The 15553-nt window shown below is 38.5% G+C and overlaps 1 protein-coding gene across 3 annotated transcripts in view; it reads left to right on the forward strand.

Annotated features, from left to right (window-relative positions):
• SHOC2 (SHOC2 leucine rich repeat scaffold protein) overlaps positions 1 to 15553 on the forward strand; it is a 68453-nt gene that overhangs the window by 16269 nt on the left and 36631 nt on the right. For all 3 annotated transcript variants that reach the window (XM_086752307.1, XM_086752309.1, XM_086752308.1), the window contains exon 2: positions 11038 to 11974. In XM_086752307.1, coding sequence (XP_086608433.1) covers positions 11272 to 11974 — 703 coding nt within the window. In that variant the 5' untranslated portion in view covers positions 11038 to 11271. The remainder of the gene's footprint in view (positions 1 to 11037; positions 11975 to 15553) is intronic.

Raw genomic sequence — 15553 nt, forward strand, 5'->3', positions numbered from 1 at the left:
GGAGTCTTTTGGGTGTCAGGCTGGGGCTTAAGGTCCTGTGTGGGTAATTCTCCTCGACAGCAGGAGTGAGCATGGGGAGTGTTCATGGCAGGTCTGGACTTTACATGGTTCTTCATAGGAAGGTCAACAGAGCTTGCTTTCTGTTCTGTGTTTATTTCAGTTTTATTTTCTATCCTGGGAAAGAAATCTCGGGGATCGTCACTGGAATCCATATGAACGTGGGTAAACTCGCAAGAAATTCAAATGTTGTCATTCTTGGGTTTTTTTTTTTGCAATGCTAAAGCATTAAATGTTGATTGGGAGAAAAACCATGTAAAAACTAAATAAAAGTATTCTTAAGAAGTTATGAAAATTAGATTTGCAATATAAAGCAGTCAAAAATTAGACAAGTGCAAATAAGATGGCTTCTAGTGTTTCAGGTGATCTTGCTTGTCAGAATGTGTTTAATACATCTCCAATTACGACATACTTTTGCCTTCTTGAAGACCCTTCCTCCATGTAGTGTATAGGAGCGGGAGTGGTGCTTGTTGACTGTTTACTGTCTCAATATTTCTATATCTGTGATATTTTTCTTATGTGGAGTTTCCTCCTAGCTGCCTCTCGCCCGCCTCCCGTCCCTGTTCTTGTTCCAGCTCTGCCTCTTTCTCCCTTCCCCGTATTTCTCGGCTTGCCTGTGCTCCAGGCAGGAGCTTTTCTCCTCTGCCTGGCCGCGACCCCATGGAAGGTGGGGAGGATGGTAAGAGGGTGTCTTGGCTGGATAGGACAGGCCTGTTCAGCCACTGTGTGTTTGACTTGCTCTGTGGGAATGCCTTATATCAAAAGAAGTCGGCGTGTAGGAGTCAAGGAGGTGAAACAGGCTCAGGGTTTATGAAATACTCGGCTCTTTGTTGCCAGAAGAATTCCTCGCAGCTTTCTTATTAGAGGTTTCAAAGTGGCCAGGAGTGAATATGTGGTGAAATTCACTGTGGCACCAGACATCATCTTAATAGATTTCAAGTCCCTAATCTGAACCAGAACTGCCATCGTTGTTACGAAATCAGTGTTAAGATTCCCTTTGACATGAACAGAGCAACCTGCTTTTACCAGCTCTCAGTCTTATAAACAGATGAACCTAATAAATTATCATACCTTTTCCCTCTCTTCTCATGTCCCCTCAAGGCCTCTCTCCCCAACCCCAAAAACCCCAAGGGCTGAGAGGCAGCTGCTGGTAAACATGAGTTTTGAGGAGTGAAGGCTAAAAAAAGTTTCACATGATTGAAGAAGCCTTTACCACAGAGCTTTGGCTGTATACAGCTGTATGCAGTGCTACCTGAATCACCTATAATATGCATCTGTTTGCTTAAATAGTATTTCACTGCTTGATGTCATTATGTTGTGTTCTGTTTTGCTCATGGGGGAAAACAGTTGAAAGCTTTGAAAAAGGCTTGGGAGCAATTTTATTCTTCATCACCTTATCAGGGCGTATAATGAGCCTACATTTCTATGGTGCCGTTAATTTAGAAAGTTCCCCAAGGTTTTTCCAAGTTACTTCAGTTTCTCCAGCTGTGGTGGAGCGTCATTTCAAGCAGCAGTGCAGGACGGTGGTCTGTCCACTGGAACGTGGAAGCTGTTTAACCGTGTGCAGTAATGCAGCACAAGGGGGTAAGGACAGGGAGGGAAAAATGCAAAATCCAGTTGAAACTGCAGGGAGAATCTGGTTAGGCAGAATGCAATGAACGTCAGAAATGTAGCGGTTCATAATGATAGTCTAGGTGGAGAGGAGACACATACTACAGGAAAAATAACATTTCTCTCTGGCAGTTTGTAGTTCTTGCATCTAAATAAGAATACTTGGAGAGCAGTCGTAGTCCATCACATCATGTTTAGGTGAATGTTTGCTGGAAAAACAAACTGTGTTTTAACTTACATCCAGTTCTCTGAAACATAGCGGTTTATTTGTACTCTTATTCTATCTATACACTGACTTAGCCGGAATCACTTTGCTTTCGCCAGGTAAAGTACATTTATCTGAAAGGGTCAGATAACAAAACCAAACAAAAAAACTCACTGGAAAAACGTTGGTTAAGCAGTAGTGGGGACGATGTGTAGATGTCTTTGATGTTTCATTTAGAATCTTCTAAATCTGTTTTGGTTTCCTATAATATTTAAATATATAAAGTAAACTTTTGGAAAAATATACCATCCCAAAGAAAACAATTCTAGCTGATCACTCCTGTTTTCAAATAAATTTTCTTTTTATTTAATTTAGTTGTAATGAAGCAGAAATGTACACTTAAATTGGAGCAAATTTTATTCCGATTATGGTTGTTATCTTTTCTCTGTGAAGAATGCCGATCTGCTCAGGGAGATATTTATTTTCTGAGAGCAGGTCAGATGCAAAATATGCTAATGACTTGTGGAAGTGAGGAGATTTATAATTGGAAACTTGTGGGTAAATAATTTTTTTGGACTTTAGCAGACACTTGTATATCTTCCAAACTCATGTATGTTAGTTGGAAAGTAAATGTTGTTGCATATATCCTTTTCTATACATTAGTTACATTTGAACGAGGTGTTCAATAAAACAAACATATCCAAGCTTTTCTCATCTTAGCTGAAGATTAAGAACTGCAAGCAATCTTAGCTAGAAAAAAAATTGATCAGGGGCTAGATATTGTGCAGTGCTGAGCTGCCATATGTAGTTATTGTGGCTTTGTCTGCTAGAACACAAGTTAGAGTCATCGCTTCTTTTTGTGTTCAGAATTATGTTAAAAGCACATTTTAAGTTGGTTTTTAGATAGGCTGTTTTCCTAGCATAGTAACCTTCTGCAAAGAAATCTTGTGACTTACAGTCACTAATTATGGTCAGAAAATTCAAGGGACTGAGAGTAATCCAGCACTGAACTTTGTGAAATGGTCATAATTATTGCATAAAAGCATGTTGAAGAAGACTAGCAGACTGACTTCATCAAATTCAGAGACAAAGAAACAATGAGAAATGCTACAATAAACAATATTTTTGCTTTTTTGCTACATAATTCTGTGTTGATACGCAGAGCAATGTACTAATAAAATACTAAAATACTAATAAAGCAATGTTTTATTTAGGTGAGATGGGATTTAGCATGTGGTTTGTCCAATTTCTGTAGGATCAACATAACTTAAGTTGTTGATAATATAGATAATTAGTGGATAATATATTGCTCTGTTGTTGCTTTGTGTGTTTACTTTATCTCCTGCCCATTATTCTTGTTTAGTCTCCTGTCTGGTTGGGGTTTTTTTTTTATATATTGTTTTTATTGCTCAGAGGAAATGATGAATAGAATAAAAATAGTTGATGCTGGTTTAAAGTTTGCATCATCACCTGTGGTGGGACCAATGCCATTTTGTCCAATTTCTAACAAAGATGTGTGTGACAGACTGTTTCCTTTGTTTTTAGGAGCTGTTGAGGGATCTGAATGGTAGTGCCTGGGTGCTTTGTGGTGGTAATAGTGAAGTTTTTTTTTCATAGTGGAAAGTTGTAGCTACAGCAAGGTGATCTTTATTCAAAGGAGAGTATGGGATAGATTGGGAGCACTTGCTCTTGTGGAAGGTTGTATGCCACTACAGCTGCAGAATTTGCATAGTCACGAAAATGAGATAATTGGATTTTCTGATACTAATATGTCCATTTAGAATAACCCTTTTTTAGGCATGTCTAATTATTAGAACCTGTATTAAGACCGGGAAATTTTTTTCATCTGGCAAGTTAAGATTTTCAAATTTCATGTATTATGCAGGATTACACAGCCCACTGCTACAACAAGTTACCGTGGAAACGGAGACATACAGCCCAAAAGGTACATGCTGGGGGACCACACATGCAGAAAGTACCTCTTTACATATCAAAATAAGCTGCTGCATGGAGTTAGCAGAATTCTTTGTACTTGCTCGTAGAGTCTATTGCTACAAAAACACAAAATGGTATTTTATAACTTGGCCAAAATTAGTGGGTTTTCTTCCTGTAAAGGAGAAAAAGGGAAAATGCTTCATAGAAATAATGTTGGAGTGCACAGAATGAATCACAGTTTGTATATTTTTGTACTTCCTAGATGAGTTCAAAGGCAGGGCACAAAAGATTGTTTCTACCCCCTAGGAACTTAAGGCGTAGGTGACTTTCTGTCTGCTAGCGTGGAGCCTTTTTGTCATGATAGATCTGGACTTTGGTATGTGACCTGGCATTTTGTGCAATGAGGTATTTCCAGACAGCAGCAAATCTGGTGACCAGTGAATGAAAAGATGAATTTGAAAGCTTCAAAACTGTCAGTTATGTCTGCATGCCTGTGCATTTGCTGTGGAAGGGCATGGTTGTGTTGGAAGCTGGGATGGGATGTTCTGGGAAATACGCCTGGTTCTGCAAGCACAAGGTGATCAACCTCCAAACACGTCTTGAAACTGATTTGCTTATTTATAGTAACTTCAGCTTTAATTGCACGTAGGTTTATAATTAAATGCCTACAGTTACAGATGTGTCTGCAGATTTAAGAAACCACAAAGTGTAAGCAAGCCTTCAAAACCAATCTAGTTGTTGCCCCCTTGGTCTGATGTTTGTTCAGTTGTTCCCTCAACCTCCAGGTTTTGGTTGAATGCAAGATTGGGGTATGCTCAGCTCTTCTGCACCCGTGGGCTGCAGCAAGCAGGAAGGGAATGGTCTTGGCTGCAGTCCTTTGGCAGATGAAGGTATCCTAAAGGGTTCAGTGGGCTTTCGGTGTCCAGGCCTCTTCACTGACCCAGCTCCGCAGGCTTGAGCTGTGCATGCAGGGAGACAACAAACTGCTCCTTCAGTGTGAGAGGCAGTTAGGGGGGAAAGTGGGGTCACATCCAGATACACTGAAATCAGGGTACATTGGTAGTCTGTAAACTACATCTACTGGCCGTTCATTTATGGGACCGAGATTAATTTAATGGCCAGCCTTCTCTGTTGCACAAGCCAGTCACCACAGCTGGCACTAAGAACCATTATGGTATTATATTGTACTACTGCCATCGACTGTCCTGTACTCTGAAATGAAGGAGTTCTCCTCCCAAAGTGGAGAAAGTATCTAGCTGACATATTTCAGGAGTACTGCTTTTGTCAAGATACATCAGGCGGTGCGATGCTTGGTTGTTCCTGTGCTGTCTCCGTACCTCTGAATGAGGGTTTGTGTTCAGAGGAGGCGTGCAACCGCCTGGTGACTGATTCAGCAGTTTGCGCCCAGCTGGTCTGTGGTGGCTGCAGCGGCAGAAGCTCCAACGCACTTACGCAGATGAAAACTCTGTAGGTCAGATGTTTGAAGCTAGTAAATTGTAGGAGAGAATGTGCTTTGTTTGCAAGAGGCTCGTTGGCTTAGGCTCTTTGGGTTTTGAAATGAAAGTAGTCACCGTCTTTTTTTTGCATATGTGGTATTGAGAATGGAAAGTTGTTGTAGCTGCTTGGGATAAACTTTAAATTTCATCTGTTGCTTGTTGATGTGTTTGTGGTGTAGTGGAATATGAAATGTTTTTGATATAGCCCATGCTATTCTAAGTAAAAGGTAAATACTTTTAAGAAGGTAGATTTTTTTTTTCTGTTTGTTGTTTGTTTGTGAACAGGTGTTGCTGCAATTACTAGATAGCATTTGAACTCTGCCTTGTTGTTAAAAGCTACTTAGGTCTGACTAATCGGAATTTCTTAGATCAGATTTGCAATCTCTGAACATTTTTCTTGTTTATTATGTAGTGGAATCACTGTCTGCTTACTCTGGAGCGTTCAGTATGAGCCGATTCCTTTGACATGTTTAATATTTGGAATGATCCTCTTCTGTTATTTAGATTGAAAAGCCCAAGCCATGATGGTGTGCCCTTTGGGTTAATTTTAGTACAAACACTGAACGAAGAGAAAAAGAATTCCTATTCCATGATATAAAATTATACACTTAGTAAGGAATTTTCCTTTCAAATGCAGGCCTGTAGGTTTCCTGCTGCGTTACAGAAGAAGTAAAATTCTGTTTTATTTGAGTGTAATGTATTAGACTTCAGTGAAAATGATGCCTTAGATATGACATGCCCAGAATATTAGAGATGTCTATTACGTAAAGTGCCGGTTTTGTCTACTGAATCACAGAACAGGAACCAAGAAGTGTTTAAGTGGAGCTCCAAAGTGACCATTTTCTAAGATGGTGTGCTACAATGATGTCCCTTTGGCAGAAAAGACTGCGAGGTTGGTTGGCCTCATCACTTGAGAGGGAAATATTTCAACAGTGGGAGAATTTTTTTTTTTTTTTTTCTATTAACAATTTCTTCTTCAAGCCATTCCTCTGGACATACAGGAAACTTTTATACACTTGAAAGTCACAAGACATGTAATGCATTCTTTGAGAACTGAAGGACTGCTAAAAGTAACTCTCATGCAGGGACAGCCTCTTCTGGAGGGGTCTCACCGCCCCAGGGCAGGAGCAATGAGACTTGCAATGGGACTTTGGTGGCTTCAGCGAGGTGAGCTTTGGCCCTTCCTGCTGGCTGCCCTTCTCCAGCACCTGGGGTCTGGTCACCCCGGCACCAAGGCAGCCCTGGTGCCAGTCACCAGACATGGCATTTCATTAGAGAGCTGCATGCAAACTGCTTGAGAGTTTATTGATACAAAACCGAAATTAAAAGATGTAATTGGCTGGAAATCTTTGCTAAGCTGTAAAGCAATATTGGTGGTGGATTTTTCTGGGAGGAGGAGGATAGTGAAGTTGCTCTGCAGTAGTGGGCAGGAGTCAGTTAAGTCTTTTACAACCTTCTTTGAATAGCAGTTGGGTGAAATCCTTTATCTCAAATCTCATATTATATTAGATAATGACCAGGAAGCATCAGTATTTATATTACGAAGTTGCAGGTGATTAGTTTAGTATTATGCATAAAATCGCAGGCCTTGCCTATGTTGCCAGGTTTTTTATAAAACATTTATTGCATAAATGTGTTGGGTTCTATTGTTCAGATTAACTGAAATATCTTTTCAATTGCTTGTACATATAAAAAAACCCAGTAAAATATACAAGTTAATATGTTATTATCTTTCAGGCAGCTAAGGAAGATGATACAGTTTAGGCTGAAGTTGTTTGTGTTTCTGAAGTTCAGTCAGTTACAGTTGACAGAAAAAAATAAATACGTCTGGATTATGTTCACCAGACATCAGGAGGAATGAATCAAAACTGATGCTGGTTATTTATAGCTATTTACAAATACTTCAGAAAAAAAATATATTTGGAAGAGGGAAGAGGTTATTTTCCTTAACTTCTAGAGAAGTTTTACTTTTCTTCATAAACTGCCAAGCAAGAGTCTTAATCAGTTTTCCAAATGCTTCAGCACTTAATAGTTAAATGTTTTATGTCAATTAATATTAACAGGAAGTCAGTTTGAACAGCATTGAAAATGGAAGTAGTTGGCACAACTGGCTAATTTCACTGAATTTCCTTTTGCTAAAAATATCTGTAAAAGAAGCTCTCCTTTTGAGATACAATGAACGCTTGTTTGTAGTTTAGAATTGATGATGACTCTTGTCCTTTAACCAAAAGGGCTTGAAAAATATGAATAACCTTTTGAAACATATTTAGCTTCCTCTGTAGTGTATGTAATTATGCTCATGTCCGCCAAAAGTTTACATACAGGCTTAACTTGGTGTATGTGTGTAACCCCATCAGCTTGAATGATCTGCAATAGAAACAAAAGTTCTGTAGAGCTGCTTTTGTGAAGCTGAGCGTTTCATTTGTATACGTGTTGGTAGGATTAAGGAGTTCTGGGCATAGTTGCCCTGTTGAGTTTTGTCTCAAAACTTGGGCACTAATATATGAAAGGGGAAGATTTTAGTTCTGCTAACTGAAAGCATCCAACATCAAATATGTATTCACATTCATAATGCATACAAATATGTTAAAAATAATTTTTGATAGGTTGCAATGGCAAGTATTAAAAGTTATAAAATATTAGAAATAGCGTAAGTTCCATATAGTTGTTTAGGTCCTGTGCTGCCTCTGTGTTAGGATACAAGAACACCGCACTGTACTTGCAGGACAGCCTAGGGCAGTTGTTTATCCCATTTGGCCAATTTAGGGGGTAAGTCAGCATTCTTTAGCTAGGAAGACTTCTTGCTTGGGCAGCTTTCACTTGTGGAAGTTAGTGATGTACGGTGACTGAGGGGACTTTAAGAAGAGTTGTCTCATGAATTTTAAGAGGTTGTCTCATGAATTACAGTTCTGCCTTGGCTCTTGTACTTGCTGGGACTTTTCCCCGCACTGTCTTTTATTGTGTTTCATCTGGTAAAGCTCTCGTCATAACCTTTTTCTTCCTGTAAGTGCTAGTTGTAGTCATTCTAGGTATTAGAGAATTACTCTATTTTGAAAGAAAGAGACTAAACCTTCTCAAACTATTTTTAAATACATTTTGCAGTCTCAGGCAGTAATGAAAATCCTCAGTAAAAAGATAAAAATGACCTAGGTGCAGTACATTTAACTGTTAGCCTTTCGCTCTGAACAGGGAGTGTCTTTTGAAGGCCTGCTGCACTGTGAGCTTAGCTCCAGTTCCCATGTCTTAGAAAACCACGGCTGCCTGTGGCTTGCCTGCGAGTTGCCTGCCTCCTAGCATCTTTAGCTGTGAGGCGATGTTGAAGTCTCTGGTCATGACCATTTGTATGGCTCTGAATTTTCTTTGTACGTTTTAGATGATGTTTTTAATGACTTTTCAAATGTTATCCTTTCATATATGTAAAAGATTTTTTGTTCCTTAGAAAATGAAATGTTAAACTGGCATATTGAAATAGGGAGGCCACCCCCCTCCCCCTTCTTTTTTAGGTACAATTAAAGTAATTGTTAGCAAAGACAATGAAATGTGTGCAGATTCTTTGTAGCATTTGCACCACTGAGCTCCTTTCAGCAGTCCTAATCTCTAGCCATCTTTCGTTTCTGAGGCTCTTTCAAAACCTTCTTCAGCTGCAGTGCATATCAGAAATGAAACAAATCTCTTGGCGGGTCCTAAATTTGATTAAATTGAAAGCTCGTGAGAGTAGCAGCCCTGTGAGTATTTTGCACTTTAGAGGCTTGATGTGGAGCAGCAGCTGTCTGGCACTGCTTCACAGCAGAGTTTTCTGTGTATTATCAGAATTTAGAAACTGTGTTAGATCTCAATTCTTTGTGTTACCTTTCATCCTGAAACCAAGTTGTTGGGCATTTCAGGCTCCCAACCTTTAGTCAGCTGTGTTTTTGCGTTTGGAGTCATTACGGTTCCTATTGCTGGAGTTTTACAAGCACGTAGATTATACAGTGCTGAGAACAAGTTTTAAAATATAATGTAGTGGGGTTGGTAATCTTCAGGAGAGATCAAGTTAATGGATGGTGTAAAAACTGGGTGGAAATCTTAAGGATGCAGTAAGGAACCAGCTTGTGCTGCTTTAGAGATCTCAATGTTGTAGAAAATTTCCAAGTTAAAAGCTGTGATTGCTTGCTGCTACTAGCAAACAGCCATGGTCCTTTACAGCAGGGTTGTCCAGAACACAGTAAGAGAGGCAGTAGGGTTTTTTGATATTCTGGGGTTTGTAGCACACGCTTTGTGATACTGCAGCAGTAATGAGTCAGGGTGAAGGACTGGAAGCCAACTCCTGGGGGAGGTTCTCTTTTGAGCTTTGTTACTGAACAGCTTGATTTGCAACTGAGGTAAAGTGTCTTGCCCTTCTTACAGTCCTTAAACAGATTTTTCTTTACTTTTTTTTTTTTTTCTTAAATCTGAGTGAGTGTATTGAGCAAAGTGTGTTCCTTTGTGTTCTCTGAGTACATGTTTATGCTTGAAGGCAAACATACATAGCATAACTGTGTAATTAAAAGTAGTTACTTGAGCTTTGCTAAAAAATGTTTGCATTTCTAGTACTTGCTGATGGCTTAAGTATGCAAAATGTTATTTAATTGATTTTGATCATGAGCTTTATGAACTTGGGCAGGAGATGGAGTGATAGGACAGTGACAAGCTCCTGTGGAAGTTTTAAGGGTATTTTAATGTAGCTTGGCTTAACACTGATGCAAGTTGATTCTAGGCTAAAAGGTGGACTAACACAGAGACATGAAAGTGTTGTAGCCATTTATTGACCATTTACTTTCTTCCGCAAAGACACATTCAAAAACCTCTCCAGAGTGTTCAGTCTTGAAGTTCTCGGGCGTGTCAAGTGTTTTGAATTTAAACATGAAGCAAAGCTACTTTGTGTGATGCATGATGATTTTGTAAAAATATAAATGGGGCTCTATAGGTTTCAGACATCTGTTCACTTACTAGGCTGCACTTATAGTCATTGGGGGAGGGGGAAATTCAAGATACTGTCTAAAGATATATTATATCCTACTCTCATGAGAAATTCCTTCGTAATTTTGCTTGTCCTGAAGCATAATATGTTATTTCTTTTGAGCTTTCAGTTGACTTTTATTTTAAAAATCCTGGTGTTTGCATCTTCAAAGCATGTGAAGCTAGTGACAATGTTCTCCTTCACCTTAAAAGCAAAGACCTGCGGTTCAGAGCCGGTCAGAAGGGAGATCTCAAGGCAAAGTGTTTGTGTTACAGTAGCAGATCAGATTTCACTCTAGATTGAATTGAGACTCTTCTGTGCTGAAAGAATAAGCCTGTACAGGTTTGTTTGAAAGGCAGGCACTTAAAATTATAGCAGATCTTTATTGACTGATGGAGCGTGAAGGGGAGAGAGAATATTCATGTTGATGAACAGAGTGTTAAGCTAAGAACTAGCTAAGACATAAGACGGTGACTGAAATGTAGTACTAAAGACAGTATTATGTTTAAGAATTGTAATTTTTCTTTCCTCATGTATACTAATTAGTATAGCTCTTCCGTCACAGTAGGTCTTCTGAGCAATATGTGTAGTATTTCGGTTTTAGCACTGGGTTTTTCGTTGGCGTTTGAAGAGAAGGGCAACTCATTAACCTGAGTTAGTGAGCACAGGCTTGATGTAGAAGCATTCAGCATTTTACTGTGAGTTAAGTTTTATATTTGTGCTAACTTTGGCTTCTCTTCTCTCTATGTTTACAGAAATACTAATACGGAGCATTTGACCTTCTAATCTCCACAGCTGAATCTCCTGCTACTAGGATTAGGAAAGAGTGCCTTCAGAACCAATATGTAGCAAATGGGTATTACACCTCTGAAGCTCCTCCCTTGGTTCAACCCTTGCATGTTTTACAGATCCTTGTCGCCTCAGCAGTGAATTTTCTTGTGAACTTCAGAAACAGATTTCATGTGGTGCTTGCTAAACGTTGAGTCACCATGAGTAGTAATCTAGGAAAAGAAAAGGACTGTAAAGAGAAGGATCCAAAAGTCCCATCGTCAAAAGAAAGGGAGAAAGAGGCCAAAGCCTCTGGAGGATTTGGGAAAGAGGGCAAAGAAAAGGAGCCTAAGACCAAAGGGAAAGATGCCAAAGATGGAAAGAAGGACTCCAGTAGCACGCAGCCTGGGGTAGCTTTTTCAGTGGACAATACAATAAAAAGACCTAATCCAGCCACAGGTACCCGCAAAAAATCCAGCAATGCTGAAGTGATCAAAGAGCTAAATAAATGCCGGGAAGAGAATTCAATGCGCTTGGACTTGTCCAAGAGGTCTATACACATGCTTCCATCAGCTATCAAAGAGCTAACGCAGTTAACAGAACTCTATTTATACAGTAACAAACTGCAGTCCCTACCGGCAGAGGTGGGCTGTCTTGTGAACCTGATGACACTGGCGCTGAGTGAAAACTCACTCACCAGTTTGCCTGACTCTCTTGATAACTTGAAGAAACTGCGCATGCTTGACCTGCGGCATAACAAACTTAGAGAAATCCCTTCGGTGGTGTATAGGCTAAACTCTCTCGCCACTCTTTACCTACGCTTTAATCGTATAACTACTGTGGAAAAGGATATCAAAAACTTGTCAAAACTCACCATGCTTAGCATACGAGAGAACAAAATTAAGCAACTACCTGCTGAAATTGGTAAGTGATTACACTGATTGAACGTTTAATTCTATGCTTAAGTTAATTTTGCAATTCAGTTAAGTGTACGTAAACTGCCACTTCTCCAGGTGCTGCTCTTCATTTAAAACTTCATAAAATTATGCTTTTGATCATACTGTTGCAATGTTAGCTTATATTGAGAGTAATTGAAACCTTAGATACATTTTTTTTAGAACAGAAAGAGCCCTTTTTCTTCATCTATCATCTTAAAATCAGATGTATCTTGTTTTCATCTTTGTCTTGTGCTTTCACATATTGTGTCTTCATAGCCCAGATGGTTTAAAAAAAAAAAAAAAAAAAGACATGAGCATATTTCAGTTTAAGATTTCTTTATAAATCATTTATGAACTGTTGCAAGCTACAAAACGCATCATGGGCGTGTTACAGAGGGGTGTGACCATGGTAATACAAGGTAGAATAGGTCGCTACATTCTATTACCATGAGCAAGCTGCTGGATGCCGTAACAGTTCATAATGTAGGTTAATGATTCGTGAAAGCCTCTACCTTTTATAAGTCATGAATATATTAATACATGGACTCTTAATATAAAGTGACCAAATGTTGTATGCGTGGTTGCTGATTCTTATGACTTTTTAGTGAATAATATTTGTTTTTCTAAACATTGTTACGAAAGTTTGAAAGATGGTGAAATAGTGTGAAAGTGGCTTATTGATTTAAATAGTTTATTACAAGAAGTGTAGCTGTATATCAAGAACTCCTAAGTTGTTCCTAATAGCTTCTGATTCATGGAAAATATCTCTTTATCAGACTGTTCTCAAGCAATATTTGAACAACATATGTGCCTCGTAAGGGGGAGATTCTGTCATCAGTGTGTTTTTTTTCAGTGCATCACCAGTTTTTAAAATGCAAGCATAGCTTAGTCCCTTTAGAGGGAGGGGGAACATAAACTTCATGCAGTTAAACTGCTTTGGCTTTCTTCAAGTGTGGGAAAAAAACTTGTAAAAGCCCTTGTAACACTGCGAGTAATAATTCCTGTGCCATTTTTAAAAGCTGATGTGGGACTTTTTCCTGTTAACAAAGCCAGTGCATGAGTATGTTGAGTGTTACCGAGTTGGCCCCTGTGCTCGCTAATTTTGCAAAGCCTGGGAAATGCTCTTGTTTGGATCCCTAGTAGATCTTTTTCAAACCAGCAATGTTTGCCTCTTTCTCCTGTACCTTGATATGTAAGATACACAAGATAACATGTTCTTGATGGCAGGAACTCCTGGGCACGTCTGAAACTGCTAATCATGTTACCAGCAATGTCCGGTATGGACAGCTTCTGGACCTGATAACAGGAAGGAAGAATTGTAGTGAGGCTGTCAGTTCTTGGTCTCAGTCTTTGGCTCCCTGTAGCTGCTATAATGGGTTCTACTGTAGCCACAGAAACACTTCCTTTGCTAGGCAAAAATTAAACGGTTAATGTGGTATGTTTTCTGATCAACTTGATTTTTTGAGTTGGCACTAGCATCTCAGCAATCCTGAGAATTTCCCCTGGGAGAACTAATGAATTACAATTTTGACCTATTTTTACACTTCAGTTTAAGTCCAACAGCCTCTTTGAATCTTTTACTCCTCAAAAAAATCTTACTGGAAACCATGAGACTGATTTTTGAAAACAAAACAAAACAAAAACAACAACCAAAACCCAAACCAAGTGTTTCTACATACGTGGAAGAAATTGTGACCAAATTAGCTGGTTGAGCTGTATTGCACAATTGTGAGTACTTTACCTGGGTCTGTGTGTGGCTCAGTTCTTAAATGTAATCTAGCGAAGAGTCAGCTTCTGAGGTTCTACTGGAGAGAGTACTGCGTAAATTTAAATTAATACTAGTGTGTGAAGAGAAAAAATTTTGAGATGTTGCATTCCAGTGTTTGATGTTGCCTTTTAGAAACTTTTCTTAGGTGTTTGATAGCGCAGATGTTGCTACTGCTGCAACCTCTTTGTTTCTTAAGTGTTTTGTTTGTTGAATTCTTATGGTTAAGGTTACATTAAAGTATATAATTTCTGTATGTGTTTGTTCACAGTAGTCTTGAAAGAGATAATGTGTAACAGTTGTGTGGAGAAATTTAGTAGATACATGTATCATGAAGGAATATATGTGACTTCATTCTTTTTTTTTTTTTTTTAAATTTTTATCTTGATACACATACAGGCAGTGTTCTCAGTTCTTTATCAAACCCTAGCTTGAGAACATTAACTACTTTACTTCTGTCTTTGTATCCAGAAGTTAGTCCTGCCTTTCTTTGTATTGTGATAATGCCCATGTTCCTTGTCACAGGTCAGCGCCTCATTGTGGAAGGCATTTTAGAAGCACAAATGCAAGATGACTGTCACCCTTATGGAGAATTTTGAAGGGAAATCCCTATGCTCAACAACATCCTTTTTTATTCAAAGTAAATTTCTCTGACTAGATTGCCTGCATTTGAGTTGGTTGAAAAATAAATTAATTAAAAGATTTCAAAGTTTAAGCAACACAAATAATTGTAACTGCCAAGGCACACAGAACAGGCATTTGAATTTTTTTTTTCCTCAAGTAGTAAAACCAGACAAGATAGTTTCACTTTTGTAATTGATTTCTACTCACTCACTTTCATGTCCCTGTTCTAGTACAAAGATTAAATGTTTGAGTTGGAAACACAGCTGAAAAATGAAACTACTGAGAAATGTATTTCTCTGTTTCTTTAAACACTTGGTATTTCTCTACATTTTACATGTGCACTTTAAAAAAAAATAACTTGCCTTTTAGGTTCCAGTGATCTTAATCCCTTGTATGTTTATAATACAGTTCCCAAATACTACATAGAAGCAAACACTCTTGTATTATCAGCTTGTAAATAACACAGAAATTTTTGTTCCTGCAAAGCGGGAAATAAAATGAGGCCATTATCTTTTATAAAGCAATATTGTGTGGAGCATTTAAAATTCTTTTTAAAAATACCCCATTGTTCTAAGGCCTAAGGCTCACATATCTAATGGTAAGCTAGTGTGCTTGTTCATATTTTTAAAAATTCAAAGATTATGTAACCCACTGATTATCCAGCATGGAAGAGTCTTGTGGCAGTTAGCTACGACATGTTCATTTTGCTAATCTAGTACCATGCATCTAGTACAACCATGCAAAGAATCTTGGATATTCTTTAGATTTTCTTTAGGTAGTAGATGTGCTACAAATGTGCTGGACAAAAAATATATATACAATGTTTAGACGCCTGTGAGATCGTCAGAATCTCCCCTTGTTTTTTCTCCTATCTTAAATTTTGAATTGATGGTCTCCAGTCCTATGGTAGTGTACCTTGTCTGACAGATGACATGTAGAAACTGTACTACTGGTCATGTGATTTCAAAATAAGTTTCTAGAAAAGCTCTTGTAGAACATCTACTGCTCACCGTGCAAGCACACAGTATCAATACTTGTCAGAAATAGACTCTTTAGCAAAACCTGAAAGTAACTCTAAAACATTTCTTAAAAGCCTGAGTGAAGGTAAAACATTTAAGAAAATGTTTGCAAAACACATAGTTGATCAGATTAAGTGATCCTGAAAACTGCTTTAAA

The sequence above is a fragment of the Chlamydotis macqueenii genome, chromosome 7 (assembly GCF_036417535.1).
Source record: "Chlamydotis macqueenii isolate bChlMac1 chromosome 7, bChlMac1.mat, whole genome shotgun sequence".
Classification (NCBI taxonomy): domain Eukaryota; kingdom Metazoa; phylum Chordata; class Aves; order Otidiformes; family Otididae; genus Chlamydotis; species Chlamydotis macqueenii.